The sequence below is a fragment of the Capra hircus genome, assembly GCF_001704415.2.
Source record: "Capra hircus breed San Clemente chromosome X unlocalized genomic scaffold, ASM170441v1, whole genome shotgun sequence".
NCBI classification, from domain to species: Eukaryota; Metazoa; Chordata; class Mammalia; order Artiodactyla; family Bovidae; genus Capra; species Capra hircus.
This window is the reverse complement of record NW_017189516.1, coordinates 38,043,722-38,071,329: the sequence shown is the minus strand read 5'-3', so window position 1 is coordinate 38,071,329 and position 27,608 is coordinate 38,043,722. Positions and strand designations below refer to the sequence as shown.

Sequence of the window (27,608 nt, the reverse complement as noted above, 5' to 3'; positions counted from 1 at the left end):
TGGATTGGATTTTCTATTAGTTGCAATTGAAAATATTCTCATTTATGGCCAGATTTAGTCTAAAGGATTTTTACTCGTTTTATTCAATCATAAAATCTACTTCATCATGCCTCAATTGCTCTTTTACTTTCTGCTTTTTCAAATAGATTATAAAAAGACATTAACTTCAGGTTTTCTAAGAAAGAACCTATACATCACATAATTCAGTTTGTGAAGTGTTAATATTACTTTAATTTTCTCTCTTCATCTGTAGATAAGGTCACTATGTATCAAGTTTACTCTGGACAAATATTATTCTCTGACATTATTAATGACAATAATTTTTCTTCTTAAATTTATTATGATTTAGTCAGTAAATTATATCATAGACTATAAGGTAATTTTAAAAATCAGTCCCATTTTCCCCCTTTGTAAGCTCTGCTGCTGCTGCTAAGTCACTTCAGTCGTGTCCGACTCTGTGCGACCCCATAGATGGCAGCTCACCAGGCTCCCCCAGCCCTGGGATTCTCCAGGCAAGAACACTGGAGTAGGTTGCCATTTCCTTCTCCTTTGTAAGCTCAGTGACAGGCAAATGCCTGTAAGGCATCCCCTAGAAGTGACAACCTGATAGCCAACAGGAGCTAACACAGATCTCATCCTTCTTAGGATTCCTTAGCTTCTGTTTGCTGCTTTCTTTCAGAATCTCTTAGCAAGCAATCTTCTAAGACTTTGAAGAACAGGGTGGTAAGATAACTTGATGGAGAAAGAAATTGTGTTTTGTCTTTAAATGTAAAAAACAGGTGTGCTTCCTTTTTCATTTTCAGATGGCAGGCATGGCTGTGCCCTGAAATCTAGATATCTTTGCCTCCAAAATGTGTTGAGCTCTTTGTTCGAGAAAACCTTGGATTTTAGAAAATGATCTAGAATGAGACTACTGGACACAGAAAAAAAAGGTAGAACTGTAATGTCATCTAGGAGATTTTTGCATACGCACAAGCCTCTCAAAGACTCAAATGATCCTGAAGAGGAGGAGGGACCCTGAAAAATGACCAAGACATTGGATCCCTGGCTACCCTAGAAGAAAGGCTCTGAGCTGAATTTTATTTGACTTAGAAAAAACAAACAAAGATGAATTATACTGCTTATATATCTGGTGTTGAGAATTCAGATGAGTTTTATTTAGGAAACGTTCAGGTCAATGCTCAAAGCCAAATAAATTCATTCTTAAAGGTAAAATTTAAGAATGTGATAGTATGACTCGATAGTCTTACTATTTAGGGGCAAATAAATGCTTTCCTAATAGGAAAACTATAATTGACTACAGACTTTCTGATAATGGGAAAGAAAAATTGCATCTCAGCTTTAGGGAATTTGTAAATCAGTTATATATTCTATTCCTTTAAAGAATTATAGGCCACCTGATCCTGATGACAAAATAAAAATAACACTGAGCAAAAAAAAAAAGAGAGAACTAAAATAGGGCTTTAGCATGGAATTACACCTTAAAAAAAAAGGAGGTTGAAAAATACTAGTGAGTTTCATCATCACGTACAGTAAATTGCCACATAATTAGAGGTGTTTGAAATAAGTCGGTATGTACTGAGAAGCGAAAAATAACTAAACGATCAAAAAATATCACTCACCCACCTTTCAAAATACTTAAAATTACAACTGTTTTATTTCTTTTTGAAGAAAAGATATGACACATGTTGTATGTCTTAAAAATTGGATAAGAGGTTTAATATAAAAGGTTAAAAGTAGATCTGATGCCATTTGGAAGTTGGTCAAATAGAGGATATTTCTAAGCAATTTCAAACAAATTAACTTTTACTTTGAAACCTAAGCTTTAAGGGTCAGAGAAAGAACAGAAATTAGGTAGAACATGCCTTCTGATTGTTTAAAAAAAAACATTTAAAGAAACAAAGTCTTGGAAAATATCTGTGGTGGCCACTTCTCTGCTTTCTGTTGAAAAAGTAGTTTTCTATTTAGTAAAGAAGAGGTAAAGAAAATAAATGAGAGAGGCCTTTATATTAACTAAATCTGCTTAATCTTTCATATCATATGATTAGTTCTCTTGAGGGGACAATTAATAATACAATCAGAAGTACCAAGGGTACCTAATAATAGGCCCAGCAACAACTGACATCTGACACATTGAGGAACAGTAGTCACTAAACTTTGTGCACACCTACCATTTAAAAAACTGTGACCTACCCATACTAAACTATATTTATTCAAAATGTTATACTTTATTAATATATTATGTATTTTAGAAAACATGAAGTATTAACATCCTATGAATGAGAATAAATATAAATAGAATTTGGCTCTTCTTATGCATTCTCATTACAGATTTCTGTAACTGAACATTTGAATAAAGAGACAAAGCTTTCCATTTCAAACAAAATGTGGAAAGCATGTGATTTTTGTCTTTTAGATTTAAATGTAGACTACCTTATATTGTGTGCTTCTCTTTAAAATCTCCTCCAGATTTTAATAAATATTTTAAAGATAATTATATGTAATATATAAATATATTTTATACATAGCACTAATTTTACAGAATACTGTGCTAATTTATTTTCCTCAGATATTTATTCGGGAGGGTGCCTAGCTCCCTGGTAGGTATATAATTATTGTTATTGTTGTTTCTTAGTTACTAAATCATTCCAACTCTTTGTGACCCCATGGACTGTAGCCCACCAGGCTGCCCTGTTCGTGGGATTCTCCAGGCAAGAATACTAGGGTGGGTTGCCATTTCCTTCTCCAGGAGATCTTCCCGACCCAGGGACCAAACCCACATCTCCTGCTTGGCTGGTGGGTTCTTTACCACTGAGCTACCAGAGGATTTCCCAGGCAAGAATATTGGGATGGGCTGTCATTTCCTGCTCCAGGGAGTTATACAATAGTGAGAGGCAAAATTTCTATCCTATTAATAACTTTATACATTATAGATTTGGTGCCAAGAAGAAAGACTTTTGAAACATTAATTTGGTAAAAACAATTGCATATATAGAAGTCAAGTGACTCACAATGACATGCATATCTCACTAAGAAAAATGAACATTTTCTAAACTGTGGTCCTCAAGATATTCTACACAAATGATTTGCATGGAGAAATGACTGAGAAATGCTGACCTAAATGACAACAATTTTGCAGGACTCATCAGTGACTTTGCTCTAATGATGTACACACTGTGGATCTTTATGATAGGTAAAGTGTATGTACATTTCTCAGCTTATTTGACTTTGTCATGGTGAATATCTATTAACATATGAAGGAAATGGCAACCCACTCCAGTATTCTTGCCTGGAGAATCCCATGGACGGAGGAGCTTGGTGGGTTACAGTCCACGGGTCGCAAAGAGTCGGACACGACTGAGCAACTTCACTTCACTTCATGATGGCTCTAGTGTTCAGAAAACAGCTGGGAGAATGTTGAGATATTCTCTCACTTAGGAATAACAGTATATTTGCTGGTCAAAATTTTAACTCATCATCTTTTTTTTTTTTCTTTAACAGCATCACAATTGATTAGGAAAGGCAAGAGTGGTTGTTCTTGCTGGAGCACGGGCTGAGAAAGAAGATAAAAAAGTCTATGTACTTGTGTCTTAGGATAGTGCTGCAGTGAAGCGAGCCTGGATGGCCAAGGAAACACGGGCTTGTAATGAAAGGTCAAGACCAAGTAAAGAGGTTATGTTATGAAAAGGGCAACGCAGACAAGGAAGAAAACCTTGATATTTTAAAAATAAATTTTATATTAAATAGGCCCTAGTATTTGTTTTCTTGTTAGATCATCATGCTAGAACAGGTAATCTTTTAATTGCTTACATTTTCCCTTGAACCCCATGAGTGTATGTGGGTCTAAATTATTCAGAACATGAAAACTGATGACCTAATACTATGTATATTGATGTTACTGGACTGCTTCAGAATTTGTCAGGCTATTAAAGCTGCTATGAACGTGTCTGCTTTCTCCTTCTCCAATTTTAAAAACATTTGGAGGTAGTAAAACAAATGATTGAAATAATTTAATTTTGTTTCCTTGATGTCTGAAATAAAGTTAAACAAAGAGCATGTGTATTAGAGTTTTTTTGAACATCACTGTCCAATACTTGGAGAAGGCAATGGCACCCCACTCCAGTACTCTTGCCTGGGAAATCCCATGAATGGAGGAGCCTGCTAGCCTGCACTCCATGGGGCCGCTGGGAGTCGGACACGACTGAGCGACTTCACTTTCACTTTTCACTTTCACACACTGGAGCAGGAAATGGCAACCCACTCCAGTATTCTTGCCTGGAGAATCCCAGGGATGGGGGAGCCTGATGGCTGCTGTCTACGGGATCACACACGTGTCACCCACAGAGTCGGACACGACTGAAGCAACTTAGCAGCAGCAGCAGCAGCAGTCCAATAGACTTTCTGCAGTGATGGCAATGTTTTCTGTCTGCACTGTCCAATATGGTAGTCACTAGTTTGCCAACAAAGGTCCGTCTAGTCAAGGCTATGGTTTTTCCAGTAGTCATGTATGGATGTGAGAGTTGGACTGCGAAGAAGGCTGAGCGCCAAAGAATTGATGCTTTTGAATTGTGGTGTTGGAGAAGACTCTTGAGAGTCCCTTGGACTACAAGGAGATCCAACCAGTCCATTCTGAAGGAGATCAGCCCTGGGATTTCTTTGGAAGGAATGATGCTAAAGCTGAAACTCCAGTCCTTTGGCCACCTCATGCAAAGAGCTGACTCATTGGAAAAGACTCTGATGCTGGAGGGATTGGGGGCAGGAGGAGAAGGGGACGACAGAGGATGAGATGGCTGGATGGCGTCACGGACTCGATGGACGTGAGTCTGAGTGAACTCCAGGAGTTGGTGATGGACAGGGAGGCCTGGCGTGCTGCGATTCATGGGGTCACAAAGAGTTGGACAAGACTGAGCGACTGAACTGACTGACTGACTGAGTCACATCTGGCTACTGAGCACTTGAAATGTGGCCAATGCAACTAAAGAACTGATTTCAAAATTTAATTAACTGAAATTTAAATAGCCACATATGACTAGTGTATTGAACACTGCAGATTTAGAGAATTATAGACAACATATTTGGTTAGTTAGGAAGTTATTCCTTGAGAACAGGACATACAAACACAACACATTTCCATTTTTCACTTAATTTACATTGTTTTCAGTGACCTTTGTACAGTGTGATTGTAAAGTAAAATAAGTGATATCTACTACTAAACATTCATCCAAGGGTTATTCTTTCATTCACACCTCCATACCATCTCTAAAGAAAGAATTAAGAAGACAAGAGAAAACTTACATCATTTTTTTTTAGCTAATTAAAAAGCTATTTAAGTCTAGGGACTTCCTTGGTGTTCCAGTGGCTAAGAGTCTATGCTCCCAATGCATGGGGCCCAGGTTCAATCTCTGGTCAGGAACCTTAGCTAAAGATCCTGCATGCCACAACAAAGATCAAAGATCCCACAACTAATTAATTTTTTAAAAAGCTACTTAAGTCTAAAGTAGAGAAATATGCCTTAGTTAAGAGCATACTATCAGATCATAGGCCTTCCCTGGTGGCTCAGATGGTAAAGAATCTGCCTGCAATGCAGGAGACCCAGGTTCAATCCCTGGGTCAGGAAGATCTCCTGGAGAAGGGAATGGCAATCGACTCCAGTATTCTTGCCTAGAGAACCCATAGACAGGGGAGCCTACTGGGCTATAGCCCATGGGATTGCAAAAAGTCAGAGGAGGCTGAGCTACTTTCACTTTCACTTCACTTTCATCAGACATCACCAGTTGCTGACCAAATACCCATTCTTTTTTTTAACTAAAAAATCCACATTTTGTTCAGAATGGCAGGGTTTTAGGATTAGGTCACCAGTTTTCTTCTGAATTGTAAATAAAGAAACTCAACTACTTATTTAAAATACTCTACCCTCCCAGAATCCCTTAAAGCTAGGAGCAGTCATGTGACACATTTCTGTAGTGTGAGTAGACCTCTTCTATGTGAGGCTGCCAGAAAAGCTTTTGCTTTCCTTTTAAGTAAGAGCTGACATACCTGGGCACATGCATTTACTCTCCCCATTTCCCCCTTTTTCATGTTAAGTCAAAGACATAGTGATTAGTGGCAGTGGAGCCACCTTGAGATCACAGGGAGGAATGAAAGTCAAACATTTAGGATGGCTGGGATGGCTCAAGGAAGAGTTGGGACGCAAGAGTTTGTGGCTATTGGACTTACCCTGGAATACATAACTCTGAAGGTCTTCCTTGGTAAGAAAAGAAAAAAAAAACTATCTGGATAAGCTACTGTTCAGAGGATTTTGTCACAGGCAGCCAAAAACAATCTGAACAGTATTAATTGGGAAAAATATGCTCCTTTAGTTCCTACAATTCTTAGAGTCTAAAACTATAATTGTTTTTACTTGATGTGGCAAATTTAATTCCCAGGAGTCTTTCATCCATCACTGACCAAAAACAGACATAAATCACACTGCATTTAAAAAATAAAATAAACATAAATATGCAAATGGTTCTATAACAGATTGTTATATTCCAAATGCTAAATAAAACTAGTCATCCATGAAGATAAAGTAAATCAACAATATTTATAAAACACCATGTATGTCCTTAGCTGCTACAGCAAATAGTATGCCTGTCTTTAAGGGAATTTAAATTCATTTCAAGGGCTAGAATAAAAGAATATAAAAAGTCGAGTGACAATAAATGTTTATAAGCGAGGTTCAAGACAACAGAAGGAGCTTTACAAAAAACATATACTTAAAGGGCAAAATAATATTGCAGTCAATCACTGATTTAAAAGACCAATATAGATTGGAGCTATCAAAACAAATTTCACTGAGAAGGCAGGGCAAGACCTCAAAGACTTTAATGCTCTGACAAACCAGTCAACACTACATTTCTAATCATTATAATCAACTTGAAGGAGTATGAAGGAACCCTAAGTCATTGATGTGGCTACTTCATAATTGGATTTGATTAGAATTCACACCTTGAAATGGCTGCACAGTTCTCATCTAAAAAGTTTCCTAATGCTAAAAATAAAATACATCCTCCTTTTGATTTAGAGGACAATTTTATTGTAAAATCTCCTTATATATAGCTTCTTGCCTGCTTGCATTCTTTCCATCTGCTATTATCTGCCCCCAATAACTGTTTCCTTCTAGTGCCTAACACCTATTATATAACTAAAAGAAAAAAAAAAATTGAACATGGGTAAGTGTGGTAAAGTGGCAGTTTGATTTTTATGTCAAATTTCTCAAAGGGCATTTATGGCTCTAAAAGTGGCAGCTTTTTATGATTTTCATATAATATGACATGACAGAAAAGCTTAGTCTCTACAGAGTTGCTACAAATTGTTTTCCCTCGGGTTTACAGGGAAACAACATGAAGGAGTTAAGTGTAAATTATTATCTTCTCTCCACCTTCTTAAGTAGAGATTTATCTATGGTCTTTTTGCCCCAATCCTTCTCCCTGGCTTTCGTTTTCTTGTTTCTAGTTGAAAGGTTTCAAAATAATCCTAGAGCTGAACAGAGATTAAATCAGTTTGGTGCGGGGGGTGGGGGGAGGAGATGAAGTCTATCATTAAAAAGTTTATTCTCCTGTCATAATTGAAGAGAGACTACGTCAGGTAAATCCAACTACATCTATTCTTGAGATAAATAATATGGAAGCCATTTTTTTCCTTGAATAAATCACAAGAAATAAGCAGTTCTTGAGTATGATGCTACTTGTTTACACAGAATCTAAAATATAAAGATAAGGAAATCTGGAAGGTTTTATGAATTATTAAAATTATATTCAAAGTCATTAGTATAAATATAGTAAAGAATTAACTCCAATCACTCTAGAAACTCGAGTGTCATTTTTAGTAAATGGATAAAAGATAACAGAACATGGCCATATGTTACTGCCTCTCTCTCAAAAAAATGACGCTATGATGACCTTGGAAATTTACCAGTTACCTTAGTTTATGGTTTTTCCAGTAGTCATGTATGGATGTGAGAGTTGGACTATAAAAAAAGTTGAGCACCAAAGAATTGATGCTTTTGAACTGTGGTGTTGGAGAAGACTCTTGAGAGTCCCTTGGACTGCAAGGAGATCCAACCAGTCCATCCTAAAGGAAATCAGTCCTGAATATTCATTGAAAGGACCAATGCTGAAGCTGAAACTCCAATACTTTGGCCACCTGATGTGAAGAACTGACTCATTTGAAAAGACCCTGATGCTGGGAAAGATTGAAGGCAGGAGGAGAAGGGGATGACAGAGGATGAGATGGTTGGATGGCATCACCGACTTGATGGACATGAGTTTGAATAAGCTCCGGGAGTTGGTGATGGACAGGGAGGCCTGGTGTGCTGCAGTCTGTGGGATCTCAAAGAGTCAGAAATGACTGAGCAACTGGACTGAACTGAACCTTAGTTTATGCAATTTTAAAACATTGGAACATATCATACAAAAATAAATTTTCACCCCTAGATTATTAAAGATTAATAAGACATCTGGAAAGAGAAGTCTAGTTTAATTGTCTTCTATATGAGAGAGGGAGACACATATTAAGAAGGAGAAAATAAATGATTCATTCATTCAAATATATATAAAACTGAAAACACCATATCATTTTTTTCTTTTGTGGCAATTATCACTCTCTGTTTTTTATTCTTCCCTCACAGAAGATACACTCTAAAACTGGAGCCTAAATTATTCTTATTTTTAATCCCTGAGAGTAGATAACACTGACATCTTTCACCATCATGTGTTCAATAAACAACAGATAAACAAAACCAGTCTTATACTGAAAGCCATTAAAAGGTAGTCATTATATTTCTAATAATTTCCTTGTGACATTGCAAGTCAGAGGTCTCCAAAGTAGGAACTGAGAGAGGAAAGAAATAGTAGTAGTATTTGTTTTCATTGCAGACTGTTTAAAGTATCTACCACTTTCCAACATCATTTTATAATATACTTTGTAACATGGGTTTTCAAAGACAATTTGTTGAATTAATGAACAGAGTAGCATGTACCTGACACTAACATTCCCTAGCATTACCTTAACAGTGAGTAATAAGGATCTAATTTATAATACACTGTAACTTCTACAATACACTGTAACTTCAATAATAGACTTCAAGGACCCCAAATTATAAAAGCCCCCAAAGCAGGTAATAATAGTTGGTGTATAATAACATTATGCAGCTTTCAAAAAAGATTCGGAGACACTGAATTACTTATATTGCTTTCTTAGAGAAGAGAGATCCCAGATTTTAGGTATTTTTGTGGGGAAAAAAAAAAAGCCATTTCATATAAAGGAATCCCTATCTAAACCCAAGCAAGAAGATTTCATTTGTTGAATAAGGCAAACTATTTGTAAATACAATTCACTATTTAAAACAATGACAAACAGAAACTTCCTTATCAGAATCCCAATGTTATTTCATTGAAAACACAATATACTGGCTTTTAACAGAATTTATGTAAATATCATGGTTCAGTTTTACTTGCCAAGGTTTTGACAGAAAATTTTACAGTGAACTGAATTGAGATGTAGTCAGATTTGCATTTCCATTCACATACACTGAAATACGTGGTTTGGTAAAGCTTATGTTTATCTTTAAGCAAAAACAAGTGTATATCATTTTCCATAAAAAAGGTTATTATAGTATTTTGAAAAAATTGATTTTTTGTGTGTTTGCAACTCTATGACTTTTGTATTTTATGGGAGTTAATTTTGTCATGATCTGAGAGTGTAAGTCATACTACTGATGACATATCTTAATGATCTTCAGTGAAGATAACAGTGAATTTGGCTCTCAGGAGGTAAGGAAAGAAAACTGCATGCAGAATAGTGATCCACAGCTTTCTACAGGAGACATGTACATTTTTCAGAAGATAATTGTAGTACAAATTTGCAAATATCTTCAGCCAAACATAGTGCCATATTACTCTCTGTAGAATGCAACACATCTTCTACATATAGGAAGGCAGTAAACTCTGGTATGGTGTTTCTTATACAAGGTTGTGCAGAAAAGAACAGATGAGATGAACACTGGATGGTTTTTTGAGAAAAGATGAAACAACCACTGGATGGTTGTTTGAGAAAAGATAAAAACAGAATAATTAATCTCTTCACACTAAGATGACTGTCATCTAACTTTTGAAATCTACTGGATACCCATGGAAATAAACTGTTTGGTTTTTTATTGTAGTGGAGAAATGATAAGATGTTTAAGAAGGGGTAGGCCCACGGAAAAAGAAGAAACATCTATTCCCAAGAGGTCTGTATTTCCATTAGGGCATCTACATTCACGAAGTGACTGTATGCCAAGTTACTATATTATCTATAACCTTTCTCATTTGTTGAATAATGAAAACTATTTGTAATACCCTCTTTTCTTCTATGCTCATGGCAATAGAATAATATCAAGAACTATTTTGTTTTTAGTTTAAACAATTGATGCCATTGTCCCCCAACTCCCACAACGTTCCACTTAATCCTTCTAAATTGACGCTAGACATGTTCTTTTGTCATCAGATTATGGTTGAATGTATTTGACAAAAATTATAATCAGAATGCTTCTGGAGCCATGCAATTGCTCTTTGTGTAGATACAGCCAGAGTTGAAAAAAAAATAATCACAGAATTTTTATTAAAGACTCTGACCTTAACAATAAAAAAAATTAAGCACATCCAAGTAATTATTTCCCATTTAAATATACACTGTACCCACAAAAACTGCTTATTCAATCTTTGGATAATGAAATCTCCCAGGTAGCAGTATAATGTGCAGTTAAAAATGAATCTTGAACAATGCTATTATCATCTTGTCCAGATTGGTCAATTTGTCTCAACCCCAACCTGGAGAGGTCTTATTAGAGGACAAAACTCTTTGCCTATTCGATTCTTTATTCAATACAAGTGCCTGTGGTTCAGATTTAGTGGTGAATTACCCTGAACACCTGGCCAAAATGACTTGAAAAAAGACTGTAATTTATTTGGCACAGGTAATCACTAGTAGAAAAAATAGTGATATCTCATGGCCACGTAAATCCTATCTGTTGATAACAATCCAATTATCTATCCACTGCCCAGATTTTCCATTTACAACTCTAGCTCCCCAACCCTCTCTCCTGCTTACCTTCCATCCCTCCTTCTATTTCTCCTTTCTTTTTTCCTGCCTCCCTTCCTGCTTCTCTTCCCTTCTCCCCTTCTTTCTTTCCCTCCTCTCTTTCTTTCCTTCTCTCCTCCCCTTCCTCTGTCTCTCCCCCAACTTCCCTTCCTTAAGGGTCATACTTAATCCTCACTTTCAGAGAAAAACTCTAGACATATTTTCTCCTTCACTGGATATATTATGTCAGTAAAAGAAAACTGTGAATAATTGTCAAAACAATTTTACTTCAGAGCAATTTTACTTAAACATGTGATGAAATAGGAAAAATATTTTTTATCAGATTTCTCCGACACTAAATTATCTATTACAAATCATCCTCTGCTATAAATTCCCAATTTTAGAAAATAAACTTAGAGCTTCATGGGTGTTTTACTTTTAAAGGCTTAATTTGCATATTTCACACACATCTCTATTCCTCTACAATAGCATATTTTTTTACTCTAAAATTAAGCAGTCGAGTTGCTTAATATTTTAAATGGCTACATAAAACAATCTTTAACAAAATTATAGTTGTAATGTTAACTTTCAGTTTTTGCTTAATATAATTCACTTAGTAAATATTATCTTCATTTCTAAATGGTAGCAGCCCCCAATTTTCTAAGATAAGAATTTAATTAAACAATTTACGCTAAAGGAGAACAGAAGCTTAATATCAAATGAGTGATTTTTCAATTTCAGGCCTAGAACTATGAAAAGCTAACTTATTCAAATGCCATCTTGTTATTCCCTTTCTGGGGACCAGATTTTAATCACTGCATCTCTAAAGTTTGATCTGAAGTTAATAAAATAAAAATTAAGTTCTCCCAGAGTCATAAGATGTTTTGTTACATCATCTTTTCTAATTTCTGATGCTCTGCAGCTACAATTACAATCCCCCAACTCTAATCTCTGTAAAAAAATTAAACTTATTTATCACATTTCATTCACATTATCCAGAAAGCAATCTATGTTTTTTGGAGAACCAATTACTGAATGTGAAGGTGTCAAAATTGTATTTATAGTACTGGGGCATAAATAGTTTTATTTCAGGTCTCTATACTGCAAAGTTGAAATAAACATATTGCTTAGACTGGGGTAGGGGTGGGGGTAAATGATCTCTCCTCCAGTGTAAGGAGCTTTGGAAGGAGAGGGGTTTAAATCAATGTTCTCTGCTCTCTTTTAGCTAAGAGGTGGGGGTGTGACCTAAGCAAGGTCAGCTGGACTCCTAGAACTTTAAATTTTGAACAGCTACACAGAATAAAGAGAAAAAGAGGGTCACAAGGAGACTCAAGTAGAGCCTGCTAACTAAATGCCCAGGCACACTTAGATCCCTTTTCTTTTTCTGGGTCTTCTTCCATTGTTTTTGTTCAGTTGCTAAGTCATGTCCAACTCTTTTGCAACCCCATGGACCGTAACCCGCCAGGCTCCTGTCCATGCGATTTCCCAGGCAAGAATATTGGAGTGGGTTGCCATTTCCCTCTCCAGGGGATCTTCCTGACCCAGAGACTGAACCCACGTCTCCTACGCTGGCAGGTGGGTTCTTTACCACTGAGCCACCAGGGAAGCCCCATCTTTCCGCACTGCCTTCATACTAATTAGAGCAAGTTTACTTTCTGCTTGATTTAATCAGAGGATATTTCTGTTGCTTGCATGGAAAGAAACCTATCAATAATATGCAACTAAACTACATTTGATGCTTTTATCAATACTTCTTTGTTTAAAATTCCTTAAGGGTTGCCACCACCTGTGGGCCATAATCAGAACTCCTTAGTCGATAGTGTAATAGTTGTGTAGGATGGCTTATTTTATAGCAGATTAATGAATTAAATTGTATAAATCTGTAATGGATAAAAATATCCAATCACTACATTGTACACCTGAACTACTGTAATACTACATGTCAATTAAAAAAAAAAAAACCCTCTGTAGTCCCCATATTTTAGCTCTACCCTTTTCTATGCAACATCAATTCCCTCCTCATCCCCTTAGTTCCAGCCAGATGGAATCACACTTTCTATAACATACTGCACTGCTTACCTCAGTGAAAAGCACTTGGCCTCTGTCATTTAATCTACCTGGTTAATTCCAACTTGTTCCTAAATGCTTGGCTTGGGTTTTATCTTCTTCAAGAAGCTTTTCCTGACATCCATCCTCCTCCCTGGCTTAGTTAGATGTCCCTGCCATGAACTCAGTCCCTGGAGCATCACCCAAGGATATCCAGGGAAGCAGAAAACTGTGGTGATTAAGGGTGGGGATTCTGGGACCAGACTGCTTGAGTTCAAATCTCACTGTTGTCTTTTTACTATGTGTCCATGGGCAAGTTACCTCTTCAAATATTTATTTATTTGACTGCATCAGGTGTTAGGTCTGTCATGCAGGGATCTTTTGCTGTTGCACACGGATTGTCTAGTTGCGGCACACAGGTTCAGTTGCTCCACAGCATGCGGGACCTTAGTTCCCAACCAGGAATTGAATCTGCGTCCCCTGCGCTGCTAGGCAGATTTTTAACCACTGGACCACTAGGGAAGTCCCCTGGGTAAGTTACTTAGCCTCACTGTGCTTTAATGTAAGTCTCACAGTACTGTTGTAAACATTAAGTAGTACACACAACGGCTTCCCTGGTGGGTCAGATGGTAAAGAATCTTTCTGCAATCCGGGAGACCTGGGTTTGATCCCTGGGTTGGGAAGATTCCCTGGAGGAGGGCATGGCCACCCACTCCAGTACTCTTGCCTGGAGAAACCCCATGGACAGAGGAGCCTGGCGGGCTACAGTCCATGAGGTTGCAAAGAGCCAGACACGACCGAGTGACTAAGTCTACACACAGACACACAAAGTACATAGAAAAGTGGCTGGGACATCATTAATGCTAAATATGTGCTAAAATTTATTTCTAACAGAGTGCTGTTAATGCTTTTTCCCCCCTATCTTATCCAACTCTGTATTTCCCAGGCAGTAAGTAGTAGCTCAATATAAACTTACTATAAGAATATATGAATAAACAGGCAGATAGCGTTTTTACAGTTTATAAAGCACTTGTGGGATACTGCCTCATGTCTTATACCTCAAACAGTAAAGTTAGAATTTATTTAAAACTCCATATATAGGAGATACTTATTTTCTGATATCATAATAAATACTTCCCCAAACTCCTCTTTTTTCTTATCACCCCCCCCACACAATTTGTTTAATGTTTATTTAGAGTCATTTTACTGATCATGTAGTGACTGAAGCTATACAAGGCAAGAATTGGCAAGATCTTTATAATTTTTTTTTTCAATATAAGGGGAAGAAGCAGGAAAACCATCCCTACTATTTAGCAAGAGAAGAGAGATTATAGGGGTGTGTGTGTGTGTATATGTGAACAAATTTAAATACAATTGACCCTTGAACAACACAGGTTTGAAGTGTGCAGGTCCAATTACATGTTTTTGTTTTTGTTTTTTAAATAGCAGAGTTGACCCTCCCTATCTGCCAATTATAGGACTTGAGCATCTGCAGATTTTGTTATCCATGGCGGATTTCAGAAGCAATCCCCCATTGGATTGACAATTGTACTGGCTTTCCATGACCCCAGACATGGCACTTGAACTTCTCTGAATTACTTTTGGACCTGTAATTTAAAGACCATCACTTTGAAGAGGCATCAAACATTTCACAAGAGAGTGTATACTGCCTTCCCCACTCTAGTATCTACTGGCTTTTAAAGGAGGCTGTAATGTCATGAGCACAATGGGGTCCAGGTGTGGAAATGAGCTCTTATTTTCACGTAATATTATTGTAGACATATAGCACAAAGGCCATGAACAGGCAGATTTATATAGCTTGCTTAGAATCTAATATTAATCACTAACATTAGTTGAATAGTTTCAGTGATCAAGGCAAGGTGGGAAGCATTTCCATGTACAACCCAATTGCATCCTCATGATCTCCTATAAGGAAGATAGTGTCATTATCTACATTGTATAGACAGATGACCTCAGGCTCAGAGAGGCTGAATAACTCACCCAAGGTCACACAGCTGTAGTAGAGAAGCCAAGCTTTAAACCCAGGCAACCTAATTTCAAAGCCCTTGTTTTAAACATTATAACACACTGCCTCCTCTGGTTAGGGATAGTTCCAGAAGTACTGGTATAACTCAATATGATGCTGCGAAAGAATGTGCCTCTTGTTTCCGTATGTAATGTGCGTGTGTGCTCAGCCACTCGGTAATGTCCGACTCTTCGCAACTCCATGGACTCTAGCCCATCAGGCTCCTCTGTCCATGGGGTTCTCCAGGCAAGAATACTGGAGTGGATTGCATTTCCTTCTCCAGGGGATCTTCCCAACTCAGGGACTGAATTCAAGTCTCCTGCATTGGCATGTAGACTCTTTACCACTGAGCTATCAGGGAAGCTTGCTGTATATAGCAGCACATTGCAACTGTAAAATGCTTAGCATTGCATCTGACACAGACTATATATACAAATACACATGTATCACCAAATGGCAGCTACATTTACAGTTAATACTGGCAGGCAGTATACATTGTAAGAACACAGGCTTAGAAACCAGACAGACGTGGATTCAAATCTTTGTTCTGCTACTTATTAGGAGTGTGATATCTATGAGTTTCATTTGCTTTTTGGGAAAAATTTGGCTAATGATACTTGTCATAAAGCAGTAATAAAACCAACTATACATTTATACAAATATATAGATAACTATATATATATTTCAGAGAAGGCAATGGCACCCCACTCCAGTACTCTTGCCTGGAAAATCCCATGGACGGAGGAGCCTGGTAGGCTGCAGTCCATGGGGTGGCTAAGAGTCAGACATGACTGAGCGACTTCACTTTCACTTTTCACTTTCATGCATTGGAGAAGGAAATGGCAACCCACTCCAGTGTTCTTGCCTGGAGAATCCCAGGGAGGGGGGAGCCTGGTGGGCTGCCATCTATGGGGTCGCACAGAGTCAGACATGACTAAAGCGACTTAGCAGCAGTAGCAGCAACAGCATATATATATTTACATATCTTTATATTCAAACATAACCAACACTATATGATGTATGTGAATGTGAATTCTTTGAGCCTTGCTCTCAGGAGAGGAAACAAGATCCAGAGAATAGTTTGACCACAATCATGCCACTTGCAAATGACAAAGAAAAGACCACTGAATTCAGGTCTTCTGAGTCTAAGATGAAGATACTTTAACTTCAGGTTGCTTACTATTAAATAATTTGCATTCTTACTGAATTGCTGAAGTTCATTTTAAAAAGAAATCTATCTGCCCCTACTCCCTGTTTTTTCAAAAAGTAGCTCTGTAACAGTTAAACAACTTCAGTACAATTTATTACTTCTTCAGAATAAAGACTTGAAAAATCATTTACAAGTGAAAAGCTATAGCATATAAACCTTTCAAAACTACTTTTCTTATTCATTCAGAAATATAAAAGACATAGTAGTATATTTTTTCTAGCTAGGTAAATCATATTTATTTCAGTGTATTCTTATGTCTCTCATTGATGTCATAATTTTGCAGAGTGGATTGCAATGAGGCTGAGAAATGCAATCTTTGCATTAAAAGCATGTTTGAGCATAGCATTAAAAGTAAATATGAATATAAAGATCAATGTTATTTAAAAATGCATTATGTTTTGTTACTTTTCTTGTTTGTAGCTTATTTTCAATTATCCTTATCACTGGAGGAGGAAAATTGGCATGGACAACTCAGAAGACTGGATTATTATATTTGATTCTGGAATATATTTTGGCTGCAGAGTACCAAAACAAACAGTTTAAATGTAAATAGCTCAAATGAGGTATTTATTTGACGTAAAATAGATTTTTAAAATACTAGTTGTTTAGTGAATTTCATTAAGCCAATTATACTTTAGGGGTTATGCTTTTTTACTCCCAGTATTTCTGTGCAGTTTATGGCTGTTTTAGACAACTGCATTAATTTGTTTCCTTGATCATATTTGGACTGAACAGAGTAAACAGAGGAGTGTGTTGGCTGATGGAAAAAAGCTGTATAAAAACTGGTGGCAAATGGTCTTGGAGAATTAAGTGACTTGTGGAAAGTCTTCACTTTCAAGACAAACCTCTGCCAACTGTGATCTGTTTTCCCCCATACCTTCTGCTTGATGATCATCTCGTTGATGTCTTCTAGATCACCCACCATCACCCTCTGTGCTTTCAGAACTCGATCAAGCAGAGACAGCCAGTCGGTAAGTTCTGTCCAAGCCCGGTTGAAATCTGCCAGCGCAGGGACCTCCAACAGCAAGGAAGATGGCATTTCTAGTTTGGAGACAGCGGTTTCCTTGGCAACCACAGGTTGTGTCACCAGAGCAACAGTCTGACTAGGAGCTAAATTTTTTTTAAAAAGAGAAAAAAATATATTAGAAACACAAGATAAGAAGACAATTTCAATAAAAATAAAACTGATGTAAGGGCAACAATTTTAACCGAAGTATTATTTATGACATCATGTGTTTTCTCCTAACCATATGAACACTTTAGACAGTACTGCATGATAGAAAAATTCAAGATCCCAACTTTTCATTAATAAACATTTAACAGTCTTTCAAATGGTTTTGATTATCCTCATGGCTGAGCAATTAATTTAATTTAGAAAGTCCTTCTCAATGACAATTATACAGGTTGTGGAACTGGTAAAGAAAAATAGAAAGTATTCAGACTGTGCCAGGTGAATAAGTTTTACCTATTTTTTTTAATCAAGAGGGGGAAAAAAAGTAAAGACTGGATAAGATCTTATTTCAAACTTACGATTTCCCTGAATAGGAAGTAAATTACTTTAGCGGTGGACTCTAGAGAAATCAAAGCCAATGAAATGTTCTTGTCTTTGCTCTGTATTTTATATTGGGAGCGGCTTATATATATATATATATATATATTTTTTTTTTCCTTTGCTTTCAGACTGGTAATAAAGAGGCTAGCAGGGAAGAAAATCTAAGCTAGTTATTTTTTCCATTTGGATAATGAAACATGGTTTCAAAGTTAAAAGAAATATTAAATTAATATGAATAGTGGTGAACACTGTAGTGTAAGGTAGCATATAGTAATAGTTAGGATCTGAAGTTCCAGAGTAAAACCCCCCTGGGAGAGAATACCTCTTTCTGTCTTAGGAACTCTGTGACCTTGGTTAAGTTACCAAACTTCTCTAAATTTCAGGTTTTCTCTTCAGCAAGTAAGGATAATGATAGGGTTAACGTCATAGGGGCAACTGTGTAGATTCAATGACTAATACAAGAAATGCACATAGCACAATACCAGGAAGATAAAAGGAAAAATATTAGCATAGTTCCTGACACTAGTAGGTAATTGTGTTAGGTATTACTATATATATATATTTATTTATTACTATATATATATATTTATTACTATATATATTTATTTATCATATATATGATAAATAAGCAAAATGATAAACAAATATGATGAGAAGTTAGAGATAAGGGATTGAAATATATAAAATATTTGGGGAAAAACTTAGCCAAAGGCCTGGGATAGCCCTAAATGTACTGAATTTGCTGGTGTGAACTGATACTAAATATCAACAAACAGCTTGATTACCGAAGGTGAGTGATGAAAGATATGGAGTGTCACACTGAGTTCACAGGCAATGGCTTCTGGAGCCTGATACACCCAGGAGACTGGTAGTGAAGAAAAAGTGGCCTGTGTAGTTCAGAAGGAAAGTTTTGAAGTAAAGCTGCAAAACACAGCATCTCAATGGGAAATCTTGGTGGTAAGGACAATAAGGCAATTATTCTAGAAGCATGAAGAAAATGTGCCATATGGCATTCCATTCTGATGTGACCATAAATGAATTTTCATGGTTATATCACTTTCAGCTTTTTTAAGGTTGTTTTTTTGTTAGAGAAGATGATGAAAGGAATGGAGGCATGTCTCCTATCTCTCAAGATTCTTGGGGAGAACAAGAGGTTCCTACAGGTGGAAGAAGAAATCTTGAACAAGGCAGAAAGAAAAAAAAAAAAGTGACCTGACAGATAGTGTTGATGTATGGCAAAACCAATACAATATTGTAAAGTAATTAACCTCCAATTAAAATAAATAAATTTATATTAAAAAAAAACTAATGCCAAGATTGGGATTTCCCTGGAGGTTTGGTAGTTAAGATTTTGCTTTCTAGTACAAGGGGTGTGGGTTTGATCCCTGGCTGGGGATCTAGGATCCAGAATGTCTCATGGCCAAAATGCCAGGGCACAGAACCAGAGGCAATATTGTAGAAAATTCAATAAAGGCTTAAAAAAAAATAACACCAAGAAGTAATGACTGAAAAGACAATGATACTGAGAAGATGGAGAAGAAATAGTTTCCCAAAGCTATCTCACTACTCTAAGGTTTTTTCTAGAAAGAATGAAACATAATCTGAAGCAGAAATAGCATCCTGTGACTTCATAGTCGAGTAGGAGAAAGCATGAGAGCCAATAGGTTCTAAAAATCTTAAAAGGGATTCCAAGAGAAGAGCCGAATTCCTGGAGAGAACACATGGGTGAGGATGAAAAGAGAGCTAAAATAAAATATCACCATAGGAGCTAACTGTAGAATGCCTAGCTGACTAGGAAATATGGACAGATTGTTCTTAAAATATAAAACAATAGATATTCTGGCAATGCACAGTATTTTGGGGAGGATTTCAAGGTTCTGGGAGATGTCAGATGCTTTTTTTTTTTTAACTGACTTGAAAAATTCACTGTCAAAAGAGAGTAGGAATGAGATTTTTTTTCTCTAGACTTGTTTCTGACCAACAAAGAAGTAGCTTAATGAAGTGGAAATAATCACGTCATCTTAAATTTCTATATAGCCAAGAATAAGAAGGCAGAGAATCATCAGACCTCAATTGTTTTCTAGAAAGCACATTTTTTTGGAGTGGGTAAGTCTACTGGAAAGAAAGGCTAGGACCAGAGATTGAAAAATAATGTTTTAAGATGACTAAAAAGTACAATTAACATTGAGAGGGTAATATCACAGAATTCTCCAATGGGGAAAAAAGTATCACCAAGTACAAAGACAGCTGAAAAAGATTCAGAGGAGAGCTGAGAGGCAGAGCAATGCAACCATCTATGCCACCACTATGGGCAAAGGATCTGATTTACGGACTCATCGGGCAGGCCATAGTCAAAGCTGTGGTTTTTCCAGTAGTTATGTATGGATGTGAGAGTTGGACCTTTAGAAGGCTGAGTGCCAAGGAACTGATGCTTTGGAACTGTGGTGCTAGAGAAGACTCTTGAGAGTCTCTTGGACAGCAAGGAGATCGAACCAGTCAATCCTAAAGAAAATCAACCCTGAATATTCATTAGAAGGACTGATGCTGAAGCTCCAATATTCTGGCCACCTGATGTGAAGAGTTAACACACTGGAAAAGACCCTGATGCTGGGAAAGATTGAGGGCAGGAGAAGGGCGTCATAGACTCTAGCAGGTGTCTATGTCTATAGACTCTAGCAGGTGATGACCTCTGAATACATGAATGAGACCGATCCTCCTAGTACTGCTCTGACAGTAGATACACTGTGTGTGTTTTTCCCTTCTGCTGCTCAACCAGTGTTTATTGGCTGCTCACCTTCTAAATTAGCATGAATTTCCAGGTCCTGTGCTCTCTGAACCAGACTTCTGACTCTAGCCTCATCTCCCTCCATTCTTCCCATATTCTTGGTCACCTCAGTCTCTATGTGGCATTCTCCAATTAGAACAGACCATCTCACACTTTTTTGCCCTTCCATATGCTCTATATACTTTAAAAAAACTCCTCTCCCTTCCCCAGACAAAAATCTCAATTCCTTTTCAAATCCCAACTCTAGATTTCTGTCTTTTTGGGGGGGTACCAGGGTAAGTTTATAACTAAACATCTAAATAAATAAATAAATAAATAAAAATCTCTCTGAGGCATTGAGTTATACTAGTCTTTTGGGTCTTAAACACATTGAATCTTTAACATTTTATTACTAAAATGCAATAATCACTAGGAAGAACAAAATATTGCACCATTATTAGGTTTGGGGATTTTACGATGGCTACAGCATAGCTGATAGTACTTCAGAGCTGGATTCTAAACTCCAAAAACTTTGGGTCTCCAAGAATAGACAAAAAAGTGCTATAAAAAACTAGAAAGAGGCAAATTTTCATCTATCACACACATTTTTAGGGCCAATTCTATCTATAACACTACTTGGAAAATATTTCATTCTTCCTAAAAAGACTTAGGGGCTTCCCCAGTGACTCAGACAATAACGAGTCTGCTTGCAATGCAGGAGACCTGGGTTCAATCCCTGGGTTGGCAAGATCCTTGGAGAAGGGAATGGCTACCCACTCCAGTGTTCTTGTCTGGAGAATCCCACAGACAGGCTACAGTCCATGGGGTTGCAAAGAGTCAGACATGACTGAGCAATTAAACACAAAAAGACTTGCCTCTAGATTCATGTATGTGCATATACTTTATTTATTTATTTTTTATTAAGCAAGATGCTTCAAAGGAAAAATTTTGAAGTCTTATTTTATTATATATATCATATACCAACTCACACTGCATTTTCAGATGCCTTTATTTTTATCCAAAGAGAAAAAAAATGAGGTTGTTTCTTTTCTATGTCATTTTACTAAAAACATAAGCAAATCACCTTATTAGGTGGTCAAGAGGTAGTTTAAGTGGTTTTGCCCAGACTGAGCAACAGAATCTTGATGCCAAGTGTCAGGGAGGGGTATTTACTCATTACAGGGGAGTCTTCTTTTAACTGTATAATTTAAAAGATGCAAAGAAGACTTGTTGAGAGTTCTCTCAACCCATAACCCTAATTAGGGAAGCAGTTAGGATATGTAAATGAATACACAGAATCTTAAGCACAAAGTTCTAGGATGGGTTTCCAGGTTCTCCTCCTTCAGAAGCACCAAAAATGGCTTCCCCTCCAGCCAGTGGGGATCCTTTTCTTCCTGTTTAATGCCCCCGCAGTTTGATATGCTTGTTGAGATATCTGCCCAGGGTCACAAGAAGTTGGCTCTAGTAATGGTTGCTTCAAATCTCTGCTTCTTTAAAACCAAGGTCATCCTTCTCAAGTCTGAAGGAGAAAGTATCTCTTCCAGCATGGGGAAGAGTCTTTATGGTGTCACACTATTAACCATCGCACCAGCAACAGGCGCTAGTGTCCTTGGTTAATAAGTTCATGTCAGAACGGCATGTATTACAATGTGTATAACTAAGCCAAGTAGATAGGTGAAAAAGATAAATAGACTGACACATCATATATATGTGTATATGAACAGATAAGTGCATGCGCGCACACACAGACCCTGTGTCGTTTGACTACTAATTGTAGCATAATGTGTTTCATATGCACTCATTAGAAAATTAAAATAACTCTACTAAAAACTATTTCCTTTCCATAGCTAGCATACAAAAAGTCAAGCTCAAAATTGCTGAAAGGAATCAAATTTGGCAGACTGGAATAGTAGCATGAGTAACAGTAGGTGTAATATACTATTGCAAACCACAGCTTTGCTCTGAGTATTTTGTTAATTAAAAGGTGTTGGCTTTAGGAGGAAACTCTCATTTTTTCAAAAGTGTTTGAAGAACATTTCTGAGTCTAAAATTTTAATTGGTTTCGAGGGTACACGATTAGTCAGACTAACAGCTTTACTTAGAGCTTTAGAGGAACTACTAAATCTTTTAAAAAACACATACACAATGTGTTTGGAATACTTTCTTTGAAGTAGTCACACATGGTTTTTCTGTAATTCACGAGTCTCCTTTGGTTGATAAGACAACAAGGAACACATATTCTATTTCTAGCTTTGTTGTATGAATGTGGGTAATTTTTGGTTTTCTTTCCTTTGATATTTGAAAAATCAGTCACTGACTAAAATGATAAATTATTGGACTCACACTAACACAGATATCTAAAAAGTACCATTTTGTATATGTGGTTAAATTGAATTATTATCTAACACTTGCTATAGGAAAGACTGTTTTAGCTATTATCCATATCAGTAATAGATAAAACAACTGTTCTCCATGCAAGCAACACAGGGAAAGTTTCTTTTTGAGTATTTAGAAGGATGGCGTGTAGTTTAATAAAACCCATATGAGAAAGTGCATGGTACTAAAGTCAGAAATCATGCATAGACTCTAAAAGAACCTCACTTCTCTCTAAATATGTGTAGTCTACAAGTACAAGTGAAAAATTAGAAACAAACACTGTGAATCCATAAACATGTATTTTTGTCTATATTATTTCTCATCATTCTAAAGAGGACATAATATATATGATTCAACTATCATCAATTATTTACATTTTAGCACAGTAGGAGCTTATATTATACATGGAAAGTCCTGGAGAAATGGAACTTAAGGATTCATGATAACCAACTATGTTTCTGGACTTGAGAAACAAATTAGTTGACAGTAAGACTCATAGACATTTAAAGCTTAGCAATGTTCTTTATCACTTTTTAATTGATTCTTTTCTTCTACTAAGTATATAATCCAAGTAAGAAATATTTTCTGCCACTTGGAAAAGAGATCACCACCTACAATCTCACCACAAGCATTTACTCAGGGTTTTCTACATGCCAGGCAAGGTTATTGATAAGCCCTGTTTAATGTTTACCAAATGATTTTCAGGTTGGCATTATTTCCGTTTTACTAAAAGGTAAGATACCTTGCTGAGGATTTCACATTAACAAATGATAATGCCAAGACAGTGTACTTAACCACTATACCTATTTCTAAGACTGATATGATCATCAGATATTTTTTATACATGTCCCACTCTAAATATAATATTATTAATTACTCAAATACTTTTGACTCCAAGAGCTGTAGTTTATAGCCTATGGTATCCACAAAATCATCTAATGTCCATTCTAATTAGGGAGAGAAGATCACCTTGAACTACTCACAAAAATATGGATTATAAAAATCAAGTGAGGGAATTTGCTGGTGGTCCAGTGCTTAGAACTCTGCATTCTCACTAATGAGGGCCCAGGTCGTATATCTGGTTGGGGGGCTAAGATCCCACAAGCTGCACAGAGTGGTGGGCAAAAAAAAAATAAAATAAAAATAAAAAATCAGGTAAATCTGGTTTCTCCCACAAGTTGAATATTATTCTTGAGGACCATCTCCAACCTGACTTCACCCAAACAAGGATCCTTTCTACACTAATTTGAAGACAGAAATAACATTTTTTCGCTTGAATCTTTTAACTTGTATACATGAATTCTTATTCATATATGGGTTCATAACTCATATGAATTCTTCACACATGCAGTCAATAAAAAGCAGTGTTTCTCAACCTTAGCACTGTTGATATCTGGCATGGATAAGTCTTTGGTGTGGGGGGCTCACCTGTGCTTTGTGGGATGTTTATCAGTATCCTTGGCCAGAGTACCTTCCCAGTTTTGACAACCAGAAATGTTTTCAGACATTATCAAATGTTCTGAAAACGGCCGGGGCAGGGGGCAGGGGGAGAGGGGGTGGGGAGGCAGATTGCTTCTGGTTCAAAATCACTAACTCAAAGGGTTTTAAATTTCTCTTCCTCAATCTCTCTCCTCGTGTGTGTGTGTGTGTGTGTGTGTGTGTGTGTGTGTGTGCACACGTGGTTTATATACTTGCCTAACATTTGTAGTGGACATGGACATCTTTTACATCACGTTGGACATCACATTGGTAACCAGTGGTCACCAATCTTTTGGGCACCAGGGAGCATTTTCGTGGAACACAACTCTTCCACAGACTACGGTGGGGGGATGGTTTGGGGATGATTCAAACACATTATATTTATTGTGCCTGTTATTTCTATTATTATTATTATTACCCCAGTTCCACCTCAGATCATCAGGCATTAGATCCTGGAGGCTGGGGACCCCTGCTTTAAGTCCATCTAAGTTTATGCTCTCCTATACCTTAGAAGTATAGGTTAAGTGAAATTCAGCACTTCTCTTAGCCACAGGATACTGGGCAGACACTGAAGAAACAGTAAATCCTTGAAGCTAAGGCTATGAGGGAACAGTAAATAATATGACACAGGCAATGTCATGATGATAAAAGTGAAAGCTTCTCCGGTAGAGAGTAAATGGCCACAAATTCTTTCTCTTCCTGCATCTATACCCTTGTCATGAGATATTCCAGATGCTCCCATCAAGAGCCGTAGTATATTTCTCCATTCATTGAATATGGATGGGATATTATTAAACACGACACAAGCAAAGGTTTGAGAAATTCTTGGCCATTGGGCTATGCGTGGAAACCTTTCACCACTATGCAAACTTCACTGGCCTACTGAGTGATGATGGGCAAGTGGCTCAGTCACATCCATTGTCTCATCCAATAATCAAGCACCAAACACAGGAGTGAGGCCACTGACTACCAGTTGACCATTAATACATGAGTGAGTCTAGCTGAGACTAACAAAGGAATCACCTAGACACACCCAATCCAAAGCAGACCCCCAAATGATGAGCTAAATAAATGATTCTTATTTTAAGCCACTACATATAGGAGTCACTCGTTATAGAACAATAAATGATACAACCTCCATTTTTACCAATTAAAGACTTGCATCCAAAACAAGTTTAAAATGGTCCTTCCATTGCTACAGAAATAAAACAAATGCTGATCCAACAAAGAGAACATAGTTAAGAAAGAGTCTTCTAGTTAAAGTGTGAAAAACAGAGAACTGAAGATACACATAATCATTCTATGATGCCTATAATTCAGGCAGTCAATATTTTATAGGATATTTGAAAAGCCAAGCCTTTAGTAAAAATTCATTGTTAGTACACTTAAAACTATGTAAATGAAAAGAGTAGAGAATGTAATAATGATAGCCATGAAGCAGGCAGACCAGTGCAGAAAACAAGAGAAGAAAAGTCAGATCAGACCATAAAAAAGACCATGCTATTGATGAAGAATGATCATCAATTCAAAAACTGACATCAGAATAAAAGGCATACATTCATTTGGGTATAACCAGCTAGAAAACAGGGCTTCCCTGGGTAGCTCAGCTGGTAAAGAGCCTGGCTGCAATGCAGGAGACCCCAGTTCGATTCCAGTATTCTTGGGCTTCCCTCTGCCTGCAGTGCAGGAGACCTGGGTTGGGAAGATCCCTTGGAGAAGGGCATGGCAACCCACTCCAGTATTCTTGCCTGGAGGATCCCCATGGACAGAGAAGCCTGGTGGGGTACAGTCTGTGGGGTTGTAAAGAGTCAGACACAATTGAGCGACTAGCCACAGCACAGCAGCTAGAGAACATTGCATAGTTCTCATAATAGCAAATACACTGCTGTTCTAGCAAAAATTTTAGCACCTTGAAAAATTCTTAAAGGATCCAATCTGCTGTTTGTTTTCAACAGAATTGCCCCTACCTGAATATTAAAGATAAGATTCTGTAGTAAAACGTGAACAAAACCAGGTAAGCAGTGTTCTCCACATAATTCAGTCCAAATGAGTCTCATATTTGCTTGGGTAAGCTATGTTTTTACCCTCAGAAGCAAAATAACTAGCAGTGAGTTTTTCAAGTTGTTAAACATGTGCCAGGCCCTCCCTCACAAGCCTCACGCTTGAGATAAGCTACTTAAAAGATCAAATTTATCTTTTTCTTCATCACCAACCCAGTGTGATGTCTGATACACAGTGGCCTCAACCAACATTTGCTGCTGTTGTTATCCAGATTAGAATGAAGCGGAATCCTGAAGGGATGCATAAGAGAGAGGGAAGGTGATGGAAAGAGAGATTGATTCATTAGAGTCTCAATCTAGAGTTTCATCAGCTAGAACAAAGCAAAGGAACCATTAGCTCCAACATAAATGAAGTAGTATTAAGTAGTCTTAACATGTAAATTCTTTTGGCCTAAATTCATAATAATATCTTACATCTGTACAGAGCTATACAGTATAAAAGCATGAAAGTGTCACTTCAGTCATTTTCTCCATTGACTTCTCACCATAACACTTGAGTGTGGGCAGGGAGAGCAACATTGCTATCAATTTGCAGGAGCGGAAACTAAGATTTGGATAAACTAAAATACTTCTCCAGGATCGAAATCCAGTAAATTACATGGAAATTCCCAAGCAATCTATATTTTAAGAAGGAAGGCTCTGAGTTGACTGATGAAAGAGGGATTCATGAAAAACCCAATTAAAAAAATCTGCAAAGAATGTGAATATACATTTCTTGAGAGAAGATACATGAATGGCCAATAAACACATGGAAAGGTATCAACATCACTAATCATCAGGGAAACGCAAATCAAAGTTGGAGGTGGGGGAGGGAGGAAGAGAGAGAGAATGAGAAGAACAAGTGTTGGTAAGGCTGTGGATAAATTGGAACCCATGTGCAACGTAGCTGGAAATGCAAAACGGTACAGCCGCTGTGGGAAACAGTATGGAGGTTCTTTAAAAAGTTGCAACTAGAATTACTATATGACCCAGCAATCATACTTCTGAATATATTG

The 27,608-nt window shown here is 37.1% G+C and overlaps 1 protein-coding gene across 1 annotated transcript in view; it reads right to left on the bottom strand.

The window, feature by feature from the left end:
• DMD (dystrophin) overlaps positions 1-27,608 on the bottom strand; it is a gene marked incomplete in the record, with an annotated part of 2,117,027 nt that overhangs the window by 718,603 nt on the left and 1,370,816 nt on the right. The window contains 1 exon segment of the mRNA XM_018043695.1: positions 17,260-17,492. Coding sequence (XP_017899184.1) covers positions 17,260-17,492 — 233 coding nt within the window.